General features: G+C 52.2%; 1 protein-coding gene across 3 annotated transcripts in view; it reads right to left on the bottom strand.

Annotated features, from left to right (window-relative positions):
- Positions 1-21,701: 21,701 nt before the first annotated feature.
- Positions 21,702-23,281, bottom strand: part of BLK (BLK proto-oncogene, Src family tyrosine kinase) — a 76,560-nt gene continuing 74,980 nt past the window's right edge. For 2 of the 3 annotated variants that reach the window (XM_017883703.1, XM_017883704.1), the window contains exon 12: positions 22,390-23,273. In XM_017883703.1, the coding sequence (XP_017739192.1) occupies positions 22,903-23,273 (371 nt within the window). In that variant the 3' untranslated portion in view covers positions 22,390-22,902. Of the gene's footprint in view, positions 22,349-22,389; positions 23,274-23,281 lie in introns of those variants that run through there. The other variant, XM_017883705.1, reaches the window with a different exon arrangement.

The raw sequence follows: 23,281 nt of genomic DNA on the forward strand, positions 1-23,281 counted from the left end.
ATTGTACAACTCACCATGATGTAGAAACAGTGGCAGCCCTGAGCTTGTTTTCCTGTAACTAGACAGTCCCATCTAGGAGTGATAGGAGACAGTGACAGATCATCAGGCATTAGATTCTCATAAGGAGCGTGCAACCCAGATCCCTCGCGTGGACAGTTCACGGTAGCGTTCTGGCTCCTGTGAGAATCTAATGCCACCGCTGATCTGACAGGAGGCGGAGTTCAGGTGGTGATGCACGCGATGGGGAGAGCTGTAAATACAGATGAAACTTCACTCGCTCACCTGCTGCTCACCTCCTGCTGTGTGACCCAAAAGGCCACAGAATGGTACCAGTCCATGGCCCAGGGGTTGGGAACCTCTAATTTGAATAAAATAAAACAATGTGATGAAGTTATCATTTCCTTTCCCCAAATACTAGTTCTTGAGGAAAATTTAATTTAATCAAAAGAATGCAGAGATACATACAGAGACTTTTGCATTCATCCAAGGGTGCTTCCAAGAACCAGCAGGTGCTGTACTGTGAAGATGGACTGCTTTGTTTTTTTTTGAGATGGATTCTTGCTCCATCACCCAGGCTGGAGTGTGGCGTCGCCACCTTGGCTCACTGCAACCTCTGCCTTCTGGGTTCAAGTAATTTTCCTGCCTCAGCCTCCAAATAGCTGGGACTACAGGTGTGCACCACCATACCTGGCTAATTTTTGTATATTTAGTAGAGATGGGATTTCATCATGTTGGCCAGGCTTGTCTCAAACTCCTGACCTCAAGTGATCCACCCACCTTGGCCTCCCGAAGTGCTGGGATTACAGGTGTGAGCCACTGCGCCTGGTGTTACTTTTTTACACTGCTCCACTTCAAACAGAATACATTTTCCTTTCATTAATACAGACCCTTCCCTATCTCTTATCATTTATGATTGAGGTCATTAAAAAATCTTCCTCTGCTCCAAAACAAAATGATGAAAAAAGCGAGAGAAAGCAAGGTAGGGTGTGGGGAGCCCTTCTCTGAGACAACTGGGTGAGAGCTCAGGGGAGGCACAGGAGTAAGAGAGGATGCCTATATGGGAGCAAAGGTCTGATCTGAAGTTCACTGTGTTTTTTTGTGTGTTTGTTTGTTTTCGAGATGGAGTCTCACTCTGTCGCCCAGGCTGGAGTGCAGTGGTGCCATATTGGCTCACTGCAATCTCTGTCTCCCAGGTTCAAGTGATTCTCCTGCCTCAGCCTCCCATGTAGCTGGGGTTACAGGTGAGTGCCACTATACCCAGCTAACTTTTTGTATTTTTAGTAGAGACAGGGTTTCACCATGTTGGTTGGGCTTGTCTTCAACTCCTGACCTCAAGTGATCAGCCCGTCTCAACCTCCCAAAGTGCTGGGATTATAGGTGTGAGCCACCATGCTTGGCTGTGAAGTTCACTATGTTTTGGACAAAGGACCGCAGATTGCTGGGAAGAGGTGAGGGCGAGAAATGAGAGGGAAGGGAGAGACCTGGGTCCCGTAAATTTTGCTGCCAGCCACCAGATGGCAGCTCGAGCCATGTGCAGCTTCGTTGGTTCCTGCAGCAAGGATAACAGACAGGCAGAGCAGGAGAGCTGCTGAGTGGGTGTGACCTGCCAGCCAGGTGCAGCTCTAAGTGCCAGGACCTGCCTGGCTTCCAGCTTTCGAGAAGCTTCTCCACTTCACAACTAAGGCCCTTTATCACCAACCTCATGCTAAGCTCTGAAATCAGTCTTGATCTCAGGCACCAGAGCTTTAAGGAACCCCAGTTTTAATGTTTAGTCTTAAGTCAACCTTATTGCCCATCTGCCTCTGAGTTTATTATGACTGCATCATCAAGGTTTTTTATTTGTTCTTGATTAAAAGGACGCTTGTGCCCCACATGTGGGTTTTCCATCTTAACCACTGCACTTCTACATTACTCTTTTTAAAAATGCATTCCTAAGTTACTCTTGCATCTCCACCTCCTCTGCTCTCCCCTGCCTGCAGGATTGCAGTCTTGTCCTCAAGTCCCATGCCAGAGGTCTCACACCCTGGTGACAGAATTACCTTATTATCATTGCCTATGTACAAGTGCTGTCTGCATGGGATTTCCCACTGTTGACTTCTCTGATAAAAACTGCCTACCCGAATGCAGCCCTTGCACAGGATTGGAGATCCTGTCTGTATTCTCTTCCATCCCTGCTGCTGAGGTCCTCCCATCCCCCGCTGAGGTTGTCTTTTCAGCAACTGCCCTTTCCAATCTGTTTCAGGGTTATTGCAGTGAAATCCAGTGCTGGCAGTGTCATGTAGAGTGACAGCAAGTGACAATTACACACTTAGAACCTCCATTGATGCTGAATTTAGGATGGAGTCTAAACTCCCAAAGGTGGTGGGTCCCTTGATCTCTCCCTAGTCTTCCCTGGCTTCCCCTCTTCACATTCCTTTAATGTGCACCCTTCCTTGTAGCCTCTTTTAGCTCATGTTTCTGAGCCTTGCATGAGCTTCTTCTTAGAATGTCCCTCTCCCAGCATCAGCTTGGCAAGACCCTCTACTTGATCTAAAAGCTCCGCTCAAGCACCATGTCCTATGTGAAGCTTTTCCTGATTGCCTGGCCTGGGAGGCAGGTGACTTCCTGTGTCCTTCCCTCCATTCCAACTCCTATCCAATTGTTAGGTTGCACTGCACAGCCCCTGCTAAACCAGTTGCCCATGACATCCCCTAGACATTGAGTTTCTGGTGGGCACAGACCATGTCTCATCCATCTCTGTATTCCTAATGGCAGACAGCACAGCCAATCTCAGTGAATGAGCACTGTTTAATGAATCATTGAGGAATTCATGTGCATTTGAATGATATACTTAAGTGCTTCCCAAATATGTCCCAAGAAATTCCATTTCCACAGAATGATAGATATTGGCAGACAAATGTTTTTTGTACAAAATTAATTTGGGGAAATGCTAGATGAAGCAAATAAAAAAGACATCCTTACTGCAGTGTTTAACAATCTTTTACGATGCTAACATGTATTAATATCCAAGAGGCAGCTATAAATTGAAGCATTTCCCAAACTCATTTGATCACTGCCATCTTTTCTCTTTGTAAAGAAGTCCATCTTTACATAGGGTTCTAGGGTGCATGCTTTGGGAAACCGATATATTTCTTTAGCAGTTCTCCTATGAAGCACGCTTGCTGGAAGACAGCAGCGGGATGGCACCTGGGAGAATGTTGTCACAGCCACGGTGATGTATGCTCTGCTTGTATATTTAATTAACCATGCATCTGCTGCACTTACATTGCCTTCTTATATTAATCATACTAGTTATTCATAATTTGTAAGATGTGTGGGAAACTCACTGAACCTCAAGCGAGGCCCTTCTCTTAGTCAGGGATTCTCTTCTTTCTGGTTGGTGGATTGGATTCATTTTCCTAATTTGTGAGTTTTCCATTATTTGTTACTATTTTCCCTCTGTGCCCTTTTGCTGCACAATGATTTCTCTGGGTTTTCCATGAGACTCGGCAGTCACTAACTGGCCTCCTTTGCTTTGTAGGAACACACTCACCAGGGAAAGCTCCCGAGTGGCCACTCACGCAGCCTGGCCCTGGAGCATCTGCAGGCGGCCTCACAGACCCCAGGAATCCCTGCGACGAAGGGGACCTCCCAAGGCCACATAACCCATCTCCTGCCTCCAGGAGGGGCCCCCTTACTACCCATAACACAGTGCCTGGGCTGACCGTCTCTGAGAGGGGGCTGAGTCCCAATCTCATCACCTCCCTCACCCTAGCCCTAGTGGCAGCCCCCATCTGCTCTCAGAGCTCCCTCTCACATTTCTCATGGGGAAAGAATTGGACAGTGGATGTGGGAGGTTTCAATCACAGTGAAAGAAACTGGGATTACTCACGGAGGAATGTCCCATCAATCACAGAGCGTTAAAAACACGACCCAGAGGGATTTAAGAGCATGGACAGTGATTGTCTGCTACACTTATTCTGGAGGGAGGAGGATAAACAACGTGACTCCTGAAGGTCCCTGCCACTTGGGGCATGAGAGCTGAGTCTGCTCTGTGATGGTGATGCGGAAGGGAAGACAGTGGGTGGAGTGGGAGGTAGAAATAAGGCCAAGCAGGGGTTTCCACTTGACCTTCTCAGTTCATTCCCCCTTCAAACATCTGCTAAGCACCTGCCGTGTGCCAGGCACCGCCTCGGACCCAGGGGCCTCAGCTGCGAGTGACATGCCAGCTCTCTCCAGACATATCCACAGGGCTGTCCCAGAGTCCAAGACAAAAATAACTTGTTCAGTGAACACTTTTCGAGGGCTACTATTTGCTGAGTTAGGCACCCACTTTCATTTTTTTAAAGTTTTGTTTCATTGTGGTAAAACATACCTAAAATTTACCACCTTAACTATTTTTGTGTGCACAGTTCCATGGCATTAAGAACATTCACGTTGTTGTACCATCACCGCCATTCATCTCCAGAACTTTTCCATCTTTCCAAACTGAAGCTCTGCACCCACTAAACACCAACTTCCCGTTTCCCTTCCCCCAGACCCTGGCAACCTCGACTGTTTTTGGATTTGACTCCTCTAGGGACCTCCTATAAGTGGACTCATGCAGTATTTGTCCCTTTGTGGCTGGCTTATTTTACTTAGCATAATGTCCTCAAGGTTCATCCATGTTGTAGCATGGGTCAGAATTTCTTTCCTTTTTTTTTTTTTTTTGAGACAGAGTTTCACTCTTTTTGCCCAGATCGGAGTGCAATGGCACGATCTCGGCTCACTGCAACCTCCGCCTCCAGTCTTCAAGTGATTCTCCTGCCTCAGCCCCCTGAGTATCTGGGATTACAGGTGCCTGCCACCACACCCAGCTGATTTTGTATTTTTAGTAGATACAGGGTTTCACCACATTGGCCAGGCTAGTCTCAAACTCCTGACCTCAAGTGATCTGCCCAGCTTGGCCTCCCAAAGTGCTGGGATTACAGGCAGGAGCCACTGCACCCAGCTCCAATTTCCTTCCTTTTTAAGGTAAAATAATATTCCACTGCATGGATAGACCATGTTTCGCTTATTCATTCATCTGCCAGTACACACTTGGGTTGTGATATGGTTTGGCTGTGTTCCCACCCAAATCTCATCTTGAACTGTAGCTCCCATAATCCCCATATGTCATGAGAGACCCCAGTGGGATGTAATTGAATCATGGGGTGGGTCTTTCCCATACTGTTCTCATGATAGCAAATAAATCTCTCAAGATCTGATGGTTTTATAAAGGGGAGTTCCTCTGCACACTCTCTCTTGCCTGCTGCCATGTAAGATGTGCCTTTGCTACACCTTCACCTTCTGCCATGATTGTGAGGCCTCCCCAGCCATGTGGAACTGTGAGTCCATTAAACCTGTTTTTTGTTGTTGTTGTTTGTTTGTTTGTTTTTTAAATAAATGATCCAGTCTCGGGTATGTCTTTATTAGCAGCTTGAAAACAGACTAATACAGATTGCTTCTACATTTGGCTATTGTGAGTCATGCTGCTATGAACATGGGTGTACACCCAACATCAATTTTACTTTAACATTTACAATAGCTGCAGGCACTCATCACTTCTGCGGGGAGGAGGAGGCATCCCTGAATTGAATCAGGCATGTTAGCATGTCACGTGTCAGCAAGGGGGCCTGACTATATAAGTGTTTGGTGGCTGTAGCCTTGTTCTAGTAGATCTGAGAGACAGGGAATGGAAAGTGAGAGACTCCAGGTGAGCCTTGCAAGTTCAGGGAGTAGAGAGGTGACCTAAGAAGGACATGTGAAGCAGAAAATGAACCGACCTCGGACTCTCCACCCACCTCACTTGGTGAGGCCAGGTGAGCATGTTTTGAAAAGTGAGCTGATGGAGCAGGCGGGAGCCTCCCCTGTTTCCTTCCTTCCTGCAGAGACTGCCCCATAAGTGGACAGCCAGGCTGATGAAAGGCAAACCTCAGAGTCTCATCCTATTTCAGAATTCTGCAAACTCGCTAAACTGGCCGTGGTGAGTATGTGAAACCCAGCTTCTGATCTCTCAGTGGAGGGCTTTCCAGACCCCTCATTTTCCCATCCTAGCATCTCTGGTCACCTGTTTGCTGCTTACTCTAGAATGTGTGCAGAGGAAAAGAAATGGCAGCAAATATCAATCCTGCAGTGGAGATTCTTATGAGCACTTCTGACCAAAGAGAGGAGATCAAAACCTCCTCCAGACGCCCAGATGAGTTGCCTCCTCCTTCTATGGGCCTGGAGGCAGGAGCCTGGGCATTAGTCTGGGGTGAGTCTGATCCCAGATTAAGCAGGCGAAACACCTACTTATGCCTTTAAAACAATGCAAATAACTAGTGGGAATGTTTTAAATTCATGAAGCATTTTCTTGCATTTCATCTCATTTGTGTGAGGTTGGTGGAGCAGGTGTTATTATTCCAATGCCCACATGAAGACCAGGACACAGGCTCAGGGCAGTGGAGTGCCTGCTCCACAGCCACACAGCTGGGGAAATCCAACCTGGGCCTTTTAACCGAGGCCTGTTTCATTGAGATTGAATATCTGTGTCCCCTTCCAATTTACATATTGAATTCTGAATTCATATGGGGCCTTTGGGAGGTAATGTGGACATGAGGGTGGAGTTCTCACAAATGGGATTAGTGCCCTAATAAAAGGGACCCCAGTGTGCTCTCTTGCCCTCTTTCTGCCAGTTGAGGGCACAGCCAGAAGTCAGCAGTGTGCAGCCACCCAAACATGCCGGCAGCTGACCTCAGACTTCTAGCTCCAGAGCTGCAAGAAGTAAATTTCCATGGCTCATAAGCTGCCTAGCCTCTGTTACTTCATTACAGCAGCCCACACTGACCCACCCGGAGTCCTTCATAAAGTAGAGGACTGGACTGAGGACTGGACCAGCCCAGTTCTACAGCAGACTTTCAGCTTCATAGTTCTGGGATGCCACTGTGACACTCTCCTCACTGGCAGATGCCACAGGCTGGACTGCCTCTGTGGCTCATCCCAGGAACCTTAGCATCTTGGAAAAAGACTATCAGAGAGGGCAAAACTTCTGGGTGTTCACTGGTATCGAGTGCTTCTCTATGCCTGGGCACTGTATTGTGCACTGTGCAACTAACGGAATGCTCATGACCATTCCAGGCCATGGTAGGGAGGTAGGAGGTATCATTCTCTATTTGTAGAAGAGAAGACTAAGGTTCATAGAGGTCCCATGGAATTCAAATGACAATATGGGAGCACGCCAGGAATAAGTAGAAAGCCAGATGGGTAGCATTCAGAGAACATCCCTGAACGTGCCACACGCACAAGATGTGTTAACATACCTCTGAGGCCCTGGGTCCTTGGATTAGGCCCTCCTAGGCTGGGATGTTGCCATTCTCAGCCAGACCTGAGGCTCCCAGCCCAGGGAGACGTGCCCAGCTCATCCAGGTTGGCTGTGGATGCCTGGTGTTTACACTACCTTCACTGAGGTGACAGCCCTGAGCTTCTAACACAGCTCCTCCCAGCAGCAGGGAGAGTGGACGTACTGGACCAGCTATTGGCCCCAGGCTGACCCCCCGACCCCAAAGCTGTCCCAGGGAGACATTTCTGCGGTGGGCCCAGACCACCAACGATGCAGCCAGACAAGGCGGAGGTGAAGCAAAGGGGGAGTCAGAGGAAGGACCCCTCAGGCTTAGTCCATTCCTGGCTCCACACGGGTGTGTACTGAAGGCCCACTGCTTGAGTGGACAGCAACCAAAACGCTGGCCAACCTCGACTGAACACTTTACAAACACCATCTTGAGTGTCCTCACCACAGCCCAGCGGGGCGGGCCTGTTACTATCCGGATTGTGCAGCTGTAGAAACTGAGGCACAGCAGAGAAGGTCAGCCACATGCCTGAGGTTACTACTCCCTGGGGAAGGGAAGAGCCAGGACCTGTATCCAGGCATGGCTGCGTCCAGGGACCCCTGGAGCCCTGCCTTACTCCATTGCCCCCTGAAATTCCCACTGGAGCCTTTCCCCACTGGAGCCTTTCCAGCTGCATCTGCAGTGGGAATGCCGGTGTGACACACAGACTCAGAACACCGATGGGGAAGAGGGTGGAGCGTTTCATGGTCAGTGGGTAGAGGGCCCACCACCCATGCCACCCCAGCCCCGCCCCCTAATGTGGCTTCCTCGACAGAACCCAGCTGTTGCCTGAGGGCTCGTCCAGCCACATGGGAGGGAACTTGTCCACGCATGGCCTTCCCAGGGTGGGGTGGCGGTGGTTGTAGTAACTCCTGAGTTCCTGCCCTTGTCCCAGGAAGGCTGGGCACAATTGCAATTCAGCTCAAGGAACAAGGCATAGCATCCTTAGTTGCACAGAGGTCATTTCCCTCAGGCCCCTGCCTCCATCCACAGGCCTGGCCTTTCTGATGAAGCCCTGTCTCATACTGCAAGAAAAGGGCATGTCATGCATTTTGTGGACTTTTCCCCCCAAACACTGTTAGGGTGAACTGTATGAAATTGCTAATATTCAACAATTTTTGATTTACAAAATTGCAGTTTCATATGGTCCAACCTAATACTTGAGAGGGCCACATTGGCCCAACAGAATTTGCTGGAAAGCCCCGATTGGAACCCTTAAATCCTACTGTATGCCAAGTCCTTTCTCATGTGGCTGACTCTGTCCCCGCAAAGCGCTCTCCAGGGCCAGCTGTGCTGGAAGTAGCTGGGCCCACCCTGTCGGCAAACCTCACCAATGGAGGAACGCAGAAAGGACACTGGACTGGAGGTCAAAAGCCTTGTGATCTGGGGCAATTCATGCGACTTCCCTGAGCCACAGTGTTATCATACCATCCAGTGAAAGGATCTAAGTGAAGTGTCTCCCTCCAGGCCTGTGCTCAGTGCTGGGTAAGTCTGTGGGGAATGAGTTGGAATCACCGAGAACCACATTCAGCTCAGAAAGTCTCCATGAAGATGCACGGCCAGAAAAAAATGCTTCAGAATTAGCCACCACTACCCTAGCTCCACTGCTGGGCCCTTGAGGTGCCTAGGCCACGGCCAGCCACTGTGGTGGCTATGTTCACCTCTCTCCATCCAGCACTTGGCCTGCTCCATCTCTTCTGCCCGTCTGCATGGCTATTACTTTGCCAGAGGCCCCACACACTTGTTCAGGCTTGCTGGGTTGGGGGTGCTCTGGGCTTGGAAGATTGCTACCCTCTGCTCTAGTCCTATCCCTCTTGGACAGACCCCTCTAGCCCACCCAGCTCTCTGAAACCCCACTTCTTATAACACACCCACACTTCCACAGTGCTTCCCATAACCCCCACCCTCATGGTACCACCACTCCCATAGCTACCCGCCTTCATGACACCCCTCTCCCTATGACCCACCCACCCAACCCAGGACACACCCACTCCTGGGGAACACACCCATCCATCTTCATGTCTTTTCTGGCCTCCTGGGGAGGGGTCCCACCACTTTTACCTGCCCTGGGAAATGAGCCAGGTGGAATAGAGCAGCGTTTCCAGGAGAACCAAGGAAGTGGTGAAGTTCCCCCAGATCAGTTCCTCTAAGTCTTGCTCATTGTCTCCAAGAGTTAGGGGACACTGGATGAGAGCTTTCTAAGCGCCGGGTCCTGCCCTAGAGTTAGGGGACACTGGATGAGAGCTTTCTAAGCGCCGGGTCCTGCCCTAGAGTTAGGGGACACTGGATGAGAGCTTTCTAAGTGCCGGGTCCTGCCCTAGAGTTAGGGGACACTGGATGAGAGCTTTCTAAGTGCCGGGTCCTGCCCTAGAGTTAGGGGACACTGGATGAGAGCTTTCTAAGTGCCGGGTCCTGCCCTAGAGTTAGGGGACACTGGATGAGAGCTTTCTAAGTGCCGGGTCCTGCCCTAGAGTTAGGGGACACTGGATGAGAGCTTTCTAAGTGCCGGGTCCTGCCCTAGAGTTAGGGGACACTGGATGAGAGCTTTCTAAGTGCCGGGTCCTGCCCTAGAGTTAGGGGACACTGGATGAGAGCTTTCTAAGTGCCGGGTCCTGCCCTAGAGTTAGGGGACACTGGATGAGAGCTTTCTAAGTGCCGGGTCCTGCCCTAGAGTTAGGGGACACTGGATGAGAGCTTTCTAAGTGCCGGGTCCTGCCCTAGAGTTAGGGGACACTGGATGAGAGCTTTCTAAGTGCCGGGTCCTGCCCTAGATATTCACCATAACCCAAGGAGGTAAAACTGTTATAATTTTCATAAGAGAAACCTGAGGCACAGAGAATTTCAGTAACTTGCCAGAAATCACAGAGGTTGAGCCCAGGCAGAGACCACTCTGCACACCTCCAGCTCGGAGGTTCTAAGGGTTCTTTCTGTGCTGAGGCCTGGAAAAGCTTCCTGCACTCATCAATGGCATCAGAGTCCAGGAGGGAGCTAGGAACAGATGCCCAGTCTCTGAAAACTGAGGAGACTTCTCCAAAGATTGGAGATTCCTGCTGTCTAAGTTCAGTGAGGGATTTTATCCAGAATTCTCCAAAGCTCCCAAAATCTCAGACTTCAGGTGAGCCTGGACTCACAGACTAGACTCTTGCAAAGGTGAATATTTGAAAAGTAAGACTGTCTTGCTACTTTCAGGGATATGAAGGAGCTCAAGAGAGATTCACAGAGTATTGTCAGGGAATTGCTTTAAAAGGGATTAGTGGTAAGCACATCCAGTAGGTTTTTGGAGGTTCTTGGAAGCCTTTACAAGGTTTTTCTTCCCTACTCAGGTGCATTGGTTTGGCAAATCCTGTTTCCTTAAAGAGTGTGCCAAAGAAACTCCACCTTGGTTTTTCAGAGTTATAGACAAAGTAGGAAGAGACCTAACAGGGCTTCTAATCTTTCCTCTTAATGATGAGGAAGCCAAGGTCCAGGGAGGTTGACTCTGATAATGATGACAACAGTACCCAGTTCCTGGCACTGGGGCCGGCTGGGTTCTAGGTGCTTGGTTTCCATGACGACAGTACCCGGTTCCTGGCACTGGGACTGTCTGGGTTCCAGGTGCTTGGTTTCCATGACGACAGTACCCAGTTCCTGGCACTGGGGTTTCCTGGGTTCTAGGTACTTGGTTTCCATGACGACAGTGCCCGGTTCCTGGCACTGAGGCTGGCTGGGTTCTAGGTGCCTGGTTCCTGGCAGTGGGGAGGCTGGGTTCTAGGTGCTTGGTTTACATGATGACAGTGCCTGGTTCCTGGCACTGGGGCCGGCTGGGTTCCAGGTGCTTGGTTTACATGTACTTGGCATCTGAGGGCTTGGTATACATTTGACATCTTCTTTACTCCCATTGGTACTTTTGCTGTACCTCTTTACAGATGAGAAAAGTAAGGCTGGGAAACTGCACAGCCGAGCTCCAGAGGCCGTGGACCCTGCCAGGGCTCTGTTTCCATAAAGGGCTCTTTCCACCCGACCCACTGCCAGGAATGCCAGGAAGAATCCCATTCTCTGTTACTGGGCTCAAGTTAGTGATGCCTTTGTGGGCACCACTTCTCACCACCCGCAATGGAGATGGTCCCTTGCTCACTGCCAAGGATAAGGGGGCAGAGTGTGTCACCACTTATCATGAGGGACACTGTGGGACAGCCAGGGTGGTACTAACTAGGTTCACCGGGACCCCTGCTTTCCAGGCAGAAGACTCTGCAGTGACCTGTCCTTGTGTTTGCAATCACATTACAAACCTGGGTTCTGGTGACCTGGTCCTGGTTCTGCTGTGTATTTTCTGGTGACCTGGGCTACTTACTATCTCTCAGTGTTTCCCTATCTCTGAAGTTAGTTGGGATTGTGTAAAGATGAAAAGGAGTCGGGCACAGGGGCTCACGCCTGTAATCCCAGCACTTTGGGAGGCCAAGGTGGGCAGATCACCTGAGATCAGGAGTTCGAGAGCAGCCTGGCCAACATGGTGAAACCCTATCTCTACTAAAAATACAAAAATTAGCCACGCATGGTGGCGAGCACCTGTAATCCCAGCTACTCAGGAGGCTGAGGCAGGAGAATCACTGGAACCCGGGAGGTGGAGGTTATAGTGAGCTGAGATTCCGCCACTGCACTCCAGCTTGGGCAACAAGACTGAAGCCCTGTCTCAAAAAAAAAAGATGAAAAGGAACAAAAAGCATGTCCCTTGCCTGGCACAGTGTCTGGTCCTAGTAGGCAGCCATCGATGCCAGGCGCCGTGACTGTTATTGTAGGAAGTGAGGGCGTCTGAAGAATGCTCTCCTTGGGATGTCATAGCCACGGAGTTGTCCCTAGTGGCCAGAAGTCTCCTCCCCCAAATTAGGATGCTGGCCTGGGTGGAGGGGAGGGGCCAGTCCTCTTGGCTGGTGGGTGCATGGACTGGACCCCCCAGCAGCCTCTCTGGTGCAGGGACAGGGACGATAAGCGGTGATGGACTGTTCTGAGGGCTCCGCGGCGGGCACAGGGAAGGCAGTGTGGTGCGGGGTGGCCTCCCCGCTGATAACCTGGGGGAAGGCGCTATCGGGAGAGGAAGTGGGCAGGGACGGGGCCACAGGGGGCCGCTAGAGCCCCAGGGCGGGACCCAACCCCAGGGGTCGCGTCATCCATTCTCTGCCACCAGGCACAATTGCACCGGACCATCCATCACTGCCTGCCGGCCTGGCTTTTTTCTTCTCCAAATGCATTAATGCACTCTCACTACAGGAGACTCAAGCAATGTGGGGAAAATGCCAGCGCCCTTCCTTATCCCTCTGCACTGACAGCCCCAGCCGCTCCCTCCCTGGAGGTCATGGGGCTCTCTTTGGTTTTTATCACTGGGATCCCTTTGCTGCACGTTGACACAAATACACGTGTTTGATGAACATAACATTGTGTGTGCGTGCATCATGCTGTATGTGCTTTTCTGCACCCCTTTCCCCTCATTTGATAGTCTTGGCCTTATGTCAAAATCAGAATCTATGCACATGCCCATTCATTTTTTTAAGGTCTTTTTTTTTTTTTTTTTTTAATATTTTCTGTAGAGACAGGGTCTTGCTATGTTTTCCAGGGGCTGGCCTCAAACTTCTGGCTTCAAGAGATCCTCCTATCTTGGCCTCCCAAAGTGCTGGGATTATAGGCATGAGCCACTATCCCTGGTCTGCCCATTCATTTTAATGGCAGACCTTCTAGCTGGCCCTTCGGACAATTAAAAAAAGAAAAAAAATGTGCTCAATTTCCTTCAGCTACCCTCTTGTTGTACCATTAAGTTGTTCCCATTGTGATTACAAGTTGCAGTAAAGAATATCGTATGTTTGTCTTTGGGAATAAGGGCATATCTTACTGTAGGATAGTTTTCTAGAAATGCAGTAGCTTCATCAGTGTGTGTACGCGTCAACATTTTGGAAGCCAAAAATGCTTCCCCAAAAGGCTTTATCAAATTACACTGCCATCAACCTTTATGGGAGTAACAGTTTTCCATATCTTTACCAATATTATTGGATATTAGCAGTATTGCCATTTTGCCACCTGATGGCAAAAGTATCCGGCACCACTATTTCAGTTGCATTTTTCCGTGGACTGGTGTGGCTGGGCACTGTTTGCTTTATTTATTAGTTTTTCTAGTTCTCTTTCTGTGCAGTGCCCATTCTAAATGTTGGTTCATTTGTCTTTGGGTTGTTTAGGAGCAGGAAGAACTTCTTCAGTTTTCTTTGTAGTAATGCTTTGTCATACAGGCACTGCAAATATTGTCTTCCTGCCTGACAGTGGCTTTAACTTTGTTCACAATGTCCTTCATCAGGTTTCCCTCTGCAGGATTAGCAACAATGCTATCCTCTGTTTCTGAGTGTTTAATCCACATTTTTTTTTTTTTTTTTTTTGCTGACATCCAGTAAAAATAGTAACAACTTCCTTCTGTTGTGGACCTAACTGTGCCAGGTACTCTGCTGAGCACCAGAGAGGCACCGTCTCATCCACTCTGGGTGAGGCTGCTGCTTAGCAAACATGCTTGACAAGTGAGGAAACAGGCTCAGGGAGGTGACTGCTTGCAGAGGGCCGTGTGGCTAGGCAGGACTTGAGCCCACATCCATCTGGACTCAGAGGCTTGGCCACTGTGCTTCTCTTCCTTTCAACCTCAGCTGGCTTTTCTTCCAGGTCAAACTATCCTTGCCTGAGCCCTGACTGAGCATGTAGTTTTGGATTAAGATGTTACGAGGTATGGGATATGGACAAAGAATAAGAGAGTGACTTGTCCCCATTCCTTTGTGTATTTGACAAATATCCTTTGAGAGCACGTTCTGTGTACCAGATCCTGGGATGCAGGGGTACTGCACACTTTTCTTAATCTCAGGGGTGATGTGTGGGTGGAGTTGGGCCAAGTGTTTAATGCTTGGGGCTAGAAATGAGTAAGCTGAGGCCATTAGCCATTACATGGGAGCCTTGGAGGTAAGTAAGAAACGACACAGCCTAGGAATGATGCTAATGATGAAATGCTTGCACAATTCCACAACTGTTTCCTTCCTAGACACCCTGGTTTGGTTAGTTACACATGTAGTCATACCCACCACAGGCACAGGTACACGTGTGCACGCACATACACACCCTGCTCCAGCCTCCAAGGCGCCGGGCATGTACTATATCTGCTCTTTGGAGAGCCGAGGGCATGCAGCCCAGCCCTGCCTGTGCAAGACCAGGTCCTATTGGTTATGAGGAAAGGCCACTCGGTCCAGGGCAGTGAGCAGGAGGCTAATTTTAACCAAGAGCAGTGGCGTGACCTTGGCACAGAAAGGAAGGCACCAACAGAGATGCCCCTAGATGGACCCCTCGGCCTTCCAGAGATGTCAGGCTGAGACTGGAGTGTTCTCCTTGCCCTCCTGCCTGTCCTTCCTCTCAGGGAAGGCTGTCAGCTCTGGGCAGCAGTCCCTCTTCACCTCATCAGTCCTCGGTAATCAGCCTTCAAACCCCTTGGGGCTGGCTCCCATCAGCCCCTGTCAGACTCTGCAGCCCACAGGGGCCTGGTGGCCCAGAGGCCAAGCTGCTGATTGGAAATGGAGGAGGATGGGACCAGGGTGGGCAGGGAGACCAGGGGACTGGCAGGCCAGGCTCCCAGGTGCCCCCAGGGAAGGTGCTGCTTGGCCTGGGCCTCTGCTGTCAAGGGTGTATGGGGAAAGGGAGTGTGCATATATTGACATCCTGCTGTGTACACCCCATTGTGGCCAAAGCTTTGTGTACATTATCTTAGTTCATCCCCAGCTTTCCTTTGAGACAGGTATGCTTATGTCCATTTTAAAGGTAATGAAACTGAGGCTCAGAGAGGTTACATAATTTGCCAAGAATCCCATAACCCATAGCAGGCAGAGCCAAGAGGTGAAGTGAGCCCTATCTGACTCCTCCAAAGCTCGCTTTTCTACAACACGGCCTGCAACTGGCAAGGGGGCCAGGCCAGAGGGCTGTGGGTGGGGCACAAGCCTGGTGGCATCGGGGGCCAGCTCCAGCTCTGGTTCTTGTTCGCTGTGTGACCCGCAGCCTCAGAGCCTTGTTCCCCGCCCCTCCCAAGAAGCTCTGGCAGCTCTGCTGAGGCCCGGGAGGAGGCCAGGCTGACCTGGGCTTGTGTCCCAGCTGCGTGGGCCTGGCAGAGGACCTCGATTTTTGGAGGCTCCATTTTTTCATCTATAAAATGGGACCAGTAACAATCCTCTCCTAAGGGTGGTCATGCTGGCTCCGTAGGACCATGTACCCGCAGCGTGAGCATAGTCCCCAGCACATCACACAGCTCGGTGGCGTGGCTGGCAGGAGAACCGACATCACCGTCTGTGTCTGTGGCATGGGGAGGCCCTTGCTTCCGTGAAACAGGGTGCATGGCAGAGCTCCCTGGGAGTGGGGGTCTGCTGTCTCTTCAGGGTCAAGTGAAAGCCTGAGAGGCCACGAAGTCCCCACGGTGCTAGCTGGAAATTTTCTGTGTGTACCCACAAATTTTAACTTCTCCCCATGACCAGGGCTATTTTTCGGTCTCTGGCTGATGTCAGGTGGAGCCGCCTCTCTCTGAATCATCAGTAGAGTGCCTGGCCTCCTGCATGGGGACTGGCCACTTCATCCCTCCAGGGGCTGCCATACTGAGACGAGAATGAGGATCCATTAAGCCCGGTGGCCCCATCTGCACCAGATGTTTTTCTTCCTGGAATCTTTTCCACCAGGCTTTCACGAACCTTCCTGTCATCCTCTCAGCAGTTTGCTTAACCTTATTAAAAGGATTGCCCCCTGAGGGCCACTGGACGGGCCCTGTGGGTTATGTCTGCCCTGTTCCTCAAGTGCTCAAGAGCACGTTTAATCTCACCGCCCTTTGGGGCCCCTCAAGTGCTGGCCATGGAGCTGAGCTCAGGATTCAAGGTCTGCCCCCCATCATTTCTAGGGATGTGATGTGGGCGACAGGCTCAGCATCTCTGCCTTTCTTCTGTCCAGACTGAACAGCATGAAGATGTCACACCTCCAAGAGGCTGCTGTGAGGAGCCCCCAGGGCAAGGCACAGGAAACCCCTTTGTAAAATGTGGAGGGCGGTGACCATGCCATTCTGGAAGAAAGGCTGGGAGCAGTGGGTCCCTGCTCTGCCATTTATCAGCTGTGTGGCCTGGGGCCAGTTACTTACCCTCTCTGGGCCCTAGCTTCCTCATCTGTAAAATGAGGGTCAGAAGGCTACCTCTTGGGATTGCTCAATCATTGGCACTTTACACTCAATACATGTTGACTGAGTATGAAGGTCTCTTTAGCTGTCTAAAGATTCTAAGCATGATATCAAGTTTCAACCTTTAACTCAGGTGACTCTGCAAGCCCAGCGGGGCTGTGGGGAGTGCCCATAGCCCAGGTCAGGAGTCCGGTGCTTCTGCTTTCCCTGATCTGCCTGTGGGTCATGGTGGCGCTGCCTTCTGCTCTCTGTCCTTGTCACCTGAGACTGAGTGCCCAGAGCTAGGCATGGTTCTTGCCTGCTATGCCCAAGATGCTGTGTGTCCAGCCAGTCTTTGTGAACATTTTGGGGTGGGGGTCTGAGCATGTACCCACCAGGATGCAGACTGTCTGGAGATGTCCGGATTTTGGGGTGGGGGGGTCCAAGCATGCGCCCAGGATGCAGACTCACCTGGAGATGTCTGGTGAGGATATCGGCCAAGTTCCCTGAGACCCTGAGGCAGCACTTGGCAGACATGCCTGGGGGAGAAAGAAAAAGGTTCTTTCCCAAGAACAGAGCCAGGGGCTCTTCCAGAGGGGAGGACTACTGCCCCCAGCGTGAGCGGGCCCCTCCCAGCCAGGCCCTGAAGCCTCTTCATCTCCAGTGCGGACCAGCAGAGCCTCAGAGACATTGGACCTGAAGGAGCTTGTCGGGAGCACACATGAAACATCCCTGAACCCCCAAAACGTGTGAATGCATTTCAAAGAGGGCTGAGGTCCCATGGGGACCAAAGTTAAAAACATGCGGTTATTGCTCTTAAAACAACACCACGCGCCTCACACCCACGAGGATGGCAACTATTTCAAGCAACAGAGAATAACAAGGCTGGTGAGGAGGCAGAGAAACTGGAAGCTGTTCACAGCTGATGGGAGTGCGGAAGGGCGCAGCCGACGGGGAAAGCAGCGTGCGGCTCCTCAAAACATTCAACCTACAGTCGCCATCCGGTCCAGCAGTTTTGCAGAGACATTCGTACACCAGGCTCACAGCAGCATGATTCTTAACAGCCAAAATTCAAGTGTCCATCAACTGACAAATGGACACGCAAAACGTGATGTATCCTTAAAGGGGAGTCTTATTCACCCTCAGAAAGGCAGGAAACTGACATGACATAGATGAACCTTAAAGACACTATGCTAAGTGCAATGACCCTGTCACAAAAGGACAAATACTGTCCTTTTGTGGTTCTTGAGGTCCCTAGAGAATCAAATTCACAGAGACAGAAAGTAGAGTGGGGGTTGCCAGACTAGGGGTGGGAAGGAATGGGGAGTTAGCATTTAATGGAGACAGAGCTTCAGTTTGGGAAGATGAGAAAGTCCTGGTTATGGTGGTGGCAGCGGCCACACAGCGGTGTGAATGTTAACAGTGCATGGAACACTCAGCAAATGCCTATGCTGGTAAATTTTATGTTAGGTGTATGTATTTTACTACCTTAAAAAAAAAAAAAAAAAAAACAGAAATGACATCATGAGGCCTGGGGAAACTTGAGTCCTGCTTTTTAGTATCTAATGGAATACATGGTGGAACCTTTTATAAAATATTTCATTAAAGGCAGAAGCCTGAGGCAGGGGAGGTACGGCAGAGGCCAGGGAAGACTGGCTAAGAGGACTTAGCTGGGATCAGGGTCTCTGGAGGCCCTTCTTCAGGGATTATTATAGCACTAATAGGAGCTAACATTTCTGAGCATGTAGCATAGGACAGGCACTCTGGTAAATGCCTCCTGTGTGCTGCTTTGTGTAAACCTCGATGCAGGTGTCAGCATTGTGCCCATTGCACAGATGAGGAAACTGAGACTCAGAGAAATGAAGCAAAGTCCCTGAGAGCAAACATCCCAGGAGAGGAAGTACCTGATTTGAAAGGTCTGTCTGACTCAGAGACGCTGCTGTTGCTCACTTCACAGCAACGCTGTGGGTGTGTCCTGGCTCTGGAATGGAGGAATGGAGGGAGAGGGAAAGGCACCAGCACCTTCACAGGCAAGGAGAGGTCTGAGTTCCCTAGACCTGGGCTGCCCCCCTCACCAGAGCTCTGGGTGTCAGGACAGCAATCATATGCCCCAGACGGCTCAGGCATGGGCCCCCTGGCAGCGTCCTCATGTGTGCAAATTTATGGTTGGGAGAAGGCAGACTCCACGCCATGAAATACCCTCCCTCCCCCGAGGAAGGCAAAGTCCCAGAGCAGGAAATGATGCTTTCGTCCATTCATGCGCCCTCTGCCTTCTCTCTCCATCTCTCTTCCCCCACACACTCTCACATTTCACTTTCTGGCTGGGAATTGACTGGGCTCCTCATCCTTTATAGACATGTTCATGTGGGGAACCAGAACACACCAGGACACGGGTTCAGCTCCGGGTACCCCTCAAGCAAGTGCGCCCCCTAGGGGAGAAACTCTCCCTCGTCCTTCAAGCTACTTCCCAGCCTCACCTTTCCCAGGAAAACCAAGCCGGAGGAAAGACGGTTGTCCACTTTGCCTGAGAACATGCCTTGGAGAATGTGCTGGTCTTCTGAGTTTCTTTTCGAATTTCCGCAGGTTGTCACTTGCATGCCAGAGCTGGAAAAAGCCACAGGCATCTGCCGGTCCTGCAGTTTCAGGACCTGAACATCAGCCTGGCCCCCAGGTGCTTGGAGCCAGCCCTGCTGGGATGCAGCACTTCCAAGCTCACACAGCCATGCCCAGTGGTTCCCAGTCCAGGATAGACATGAGCACCAGCTGAGGTGTTTAAAGTATGTGGAGGCCCTGGATAAAGTATGCTCACCTGGAACCCTGGCACTGGGACTTTTTAATATGCTGCCCCACCCCTTCTATCCCAGGTGATCCTAGTGAGTAGCCAGGGCTAAGAGCTGCTGGTCCAAGCTGGAAATGCTTGCACGGGAATCACTCAGGGTGCTTATAAAAGAGGGCATTTCCAGATCCAGACTTCAACCCACTGAATCAGAATCTCCGTGGGAGAGGGAGAGGCTGAAGGACTTGCATTTTATTTTATTATTTATTTTTATTTTTGTTTTTTGAGACTGAGTTTCGCTCTTGTCGCCCAGGCTGGAGTGCAATGGCATGATCTCAGTTTACCGCAACCTCCGCCTCCCAGGTTCAAGAGATTCTCCTGCCTCAGCTTCCTAAGTAGCTGGGATGACAGGCACCTGTCACCATACCCAGCTAATTGTTGTATTTTTAGTAGAGACAGGGTTTCACCATGTTGGCCAGGCTGGTCTCGAACTCCTGACTTCAGGTGATTCACCCGCCTTGGCTTCCCAAAGTGCTGGGATTACAGGTATGAACCACCGCACCCAGCCTTCATTTTAAACCAAAAACCTGAGGTGACGTCGGTGAAGCACTGGGTGACTCTTTCATCTTTAGGGGATGACCGTGGGGTCCAGGGAGATGAGGAGACAGTCTCAAGCCTTGCAGCTCAAGGACAGCTCCCGAGTCATGGCAGCCACTTCAGAGGGGTTGTGGGGGCCTGGGAGGTGGTTCCCTGGCCTACGGTCCCTGCTCATGAGGGGAAGGAAGGGCTCATTCCTCATCCTGTGATCTTAACTCCCTCCTCAGCCCCACTCCACAGGAGCTCCAGCAGGTCAGCCTGGCCCTCCCATTCTTGAGTCCCAGTGGCCCCCACTGGCAGGAGTCCCCACTGACCCTGTTGTCCCATGTGCCTGTTTACCCCCACCAACCACGCCCCCTTGCACCAGGTTCTTGGTCAGGCAGTTTCCTCCTTCCAGCACCCTGGTGTGACCAGGTCCTGGAGGAGGTCAGAAGCCCCACAATTTCTGGAGCCCCCACTGTCTGGGACAACAGAGTTCCACCTCTAGGTTCCTCCACCTCCAGCATCCTGGAGCAGCTGCTGGACACCTGTCTCCCTGGGCTCCTCAGTGAGGCCCCAGGCCTGTCCCTGCCTGCCCTTGCAGACCTCCTCCCTAAAGTGCTGTGCTCCCACCCAGTGCTTGTCCACGGCCAGTGGGGGCTGTGAGGGCCAAGAACTGGCTGAGAGGAACCTGGTGGCATGGAGTCTGTCTGTTTCCTCATCTGCAGAAACAGCTTTGTGGTAGCAATGGTGGTGTTCCCACCCCAGGCTGCTGGAGAATCCACAGACCATAGGTGATCACGCTATGTAAACTGCGTCCTTCCGGGCTGGTGGCTCTCACCCAGCACCCCTGCAGCGACTGCCTCCTCTCCAGGGGTTCTTCCATCAAGGCCCCACCCTCATCCTCTGCTGCCCAGGCCTGCAGCTTTCCCCAACCTACACTCCCATCCTGCAGCTTCCCCCCGCTACACCCCCAGCCTGCTGCCTATGAGCTGTGCGTGTGAGCACTTTGTGCCTTGGTTTCCACCTCTGTACTCGGGGTGGCTATAGTCCTACCTCGGGGTGTTCTCACAGTCAGAGGAGTCAACACTGACAAGCTGGGTGCCAAGGGTTCAAGGGGAAGGAACGGAATGCACAGGTGGAGCCAGGGGGCTTTCGAGTGGGAGACCCAGAACGGTAGGTTCAAGTCTCTGCACTTTTCTCTACACCCACAGTATGTACAACAGGCAGCAAGAACCTGGATGAAAAAAGTGGGCTTCGGTTAATGATATTTTATCAGTATTGGTTCATGAATGTTAACAAACACACTCATTGCGCGATGTTAGTAATAGGGGAAATGGGTGAGATATGGAGACTGTCTACTTACTTCCTACTTTTTTTTCTTTCTGTAAACCTAACTGCTAAAAAAAAAAATCGGTCTATTAAAAGAAAACAAAACATGCTAAGAGCCTCCATGCAGTGGGAGCCACCAGCGTTCCTCGCTTTTATGCCCCATCGTCACCGATCCTTGTTTATGCACCTGGCCTGAGGACTCGGAGCCGGAGCCTCGGGAGCTGGGCTCTTACCCTAGCCGTCCCCAAAGCGCCGGCTCCCAGCGTCAGCCCCGGCTCAGGGCCCCCGCGCGGGCCCGAGCCACGGATTTATGAGGCCACAGCGCCCCCTGCCGGCCGCGCTCGACCGCCCGGAGCCTGGGCCACGCGGGACTCCCAGGCTGGGCCTCGCTTGTGCCGGGTGCTCGTCCCGCACGCGATGTTCACCTTGTCCCAGGTAACGACACGGAAAAGCTCGAACGTTCGTGACTTTATTGCGGAAAAGCCCCTCCGTGCCGGAGCCGGGGGACCCAGTCTGGCTTCCGCAGCGGGGCAGGGCGGGGTCCCTGCAGGGCGCAGCGGCGGGCACGCGACCAGCGGCGGCGACTCCTTGGTGGGGCCCGGCACGGGGCCTTGCGTGATGACAGGGGCTCACTAGCCCTGAACGCCTGACTGGGGCTCAGTACTCCGGGCGACCGGGCGAGGTCACGGGCACAGCCCTCTTTACAAACGAGGCGGCGCAGAGAGGCCGCGTCCGCCGCCGGAGGGCGCACAGTCGGTGACGGAGGCCGTCCGGGACCCCCTGCGAAGCCGCCTCTGCCCGCTGGCTTCCGGGTCTGAGAAATGCGCACAGCCGACCCCTCGCCTTCGCGGCCCGTCTGGGCTGGCACGGGAGTCGGGTCGCCGCGCGGAGGTGGGCACGGGGCCCCGGCGGGCGCGGCTGGCTAGGGCTGCAGCTCGTACTGCCGCTCGGTGGCCGTGTAGAAGTCCTCCAGCACCGACTGCAGGAACTCGAAGGTGGGCCGCTCCTCGGGCCGGCTGCGCCAGCACTCGGCGATGACGCCGCGGTACAGCTCCGGCGGGCAGGTTTCGGGGCGCGGCATGCGGTAGCCGCGCTCCAGGTTGCGGATGACCTCGGAGTTGCTCATCCCTGCGGCAGAGGGGACCGCGAGCGGGGGTGAGGGGCGGGGGTCCTCGGTGGTGGGGCGACCTGAGCGGCCCGCGGGGCACAGTGGGCCCAGGCAGGGGACAGCAGTACCTACAGGCCCAGACCACCTCTCCAGCTTCGTGGGCTGCCTGGCCGCCCAGCCGCTAAACAGCCCTTTATGTACTTTTATTGCCTGGGGAACGCCTAGAAATGAGGCTGTAGATTTTTTCTCCTGAGTGCGGGGGCAGCTCCTCTGCAGATGGGACCCTCCCTCTCTTGATTACCTGTGACCACCTGGGGCACAACCAAGCCCATTACTCATGGGCAGCTGCCAGGTGCACACAGCAGCAGGTGACCCGGAGCCTGCCCAGCTGCAGGGGCCAAGCGGCCCGAGCTCTTCGATTGGGGCTGGGGGCTGGCGTCCGCGACTCTGCTCATACAGAATAGGGCTTTGGGGATCCGCTATGGGTGCAATGCCAAGGTGGGCACAACCTGTCCTCAGCTGAGAACAAGCCATTGGGAGTAAACTTGAGTTCAGATGCGCCTTTGTCTTGATTTCAGTTTGTGGGACTCATTTGACCTCTGCTGGAGGAAGGGGATGCAGCCCTGTGGCCCAGAGCAATAGTGATGCAGGGGGCAGAGCTCCACCCCAGATTCCATGCCTGGGTCTCCGTCTTTGCCCTGGGACTCACTCTGAAAAGAACGGGGCAGCCACAGGCACCAAGGACAGGCGACCCACTGCCAGGGCCATCCAGGAAAGCAGGGAGCCACGAGAACTGCGGGGTGAGCCGCCTACCTGGGTATGGTACCCGTCCATAAGTGACAACTTCCATCAGGAGGACTCCAAACGACCACACGTCTGCTTTGATGGTGAAGACCCCGAAGTGGATGGCTTCCGGGGCTGTCCACTTGATGGGGAACTTGGCCCCTGCGGGA

The sequence above is a fragment of the Rhinopithecus bieti genome, unplaced genomic scaffold (assembly GCF_001698545.2).
Source record: "Rhinopithecus bieti isolate Rb0 unplaced genomic scaffold, ASM169854v2 scaffold_13857, whole genome shotgun sequence".
Taxonomy (NCBI): Eukaryota; Metazoa; Chordata; class Mammalia; order Primates; family Cercopithecidae; genus Rhinopithecus; species Rhinopithecus bieti.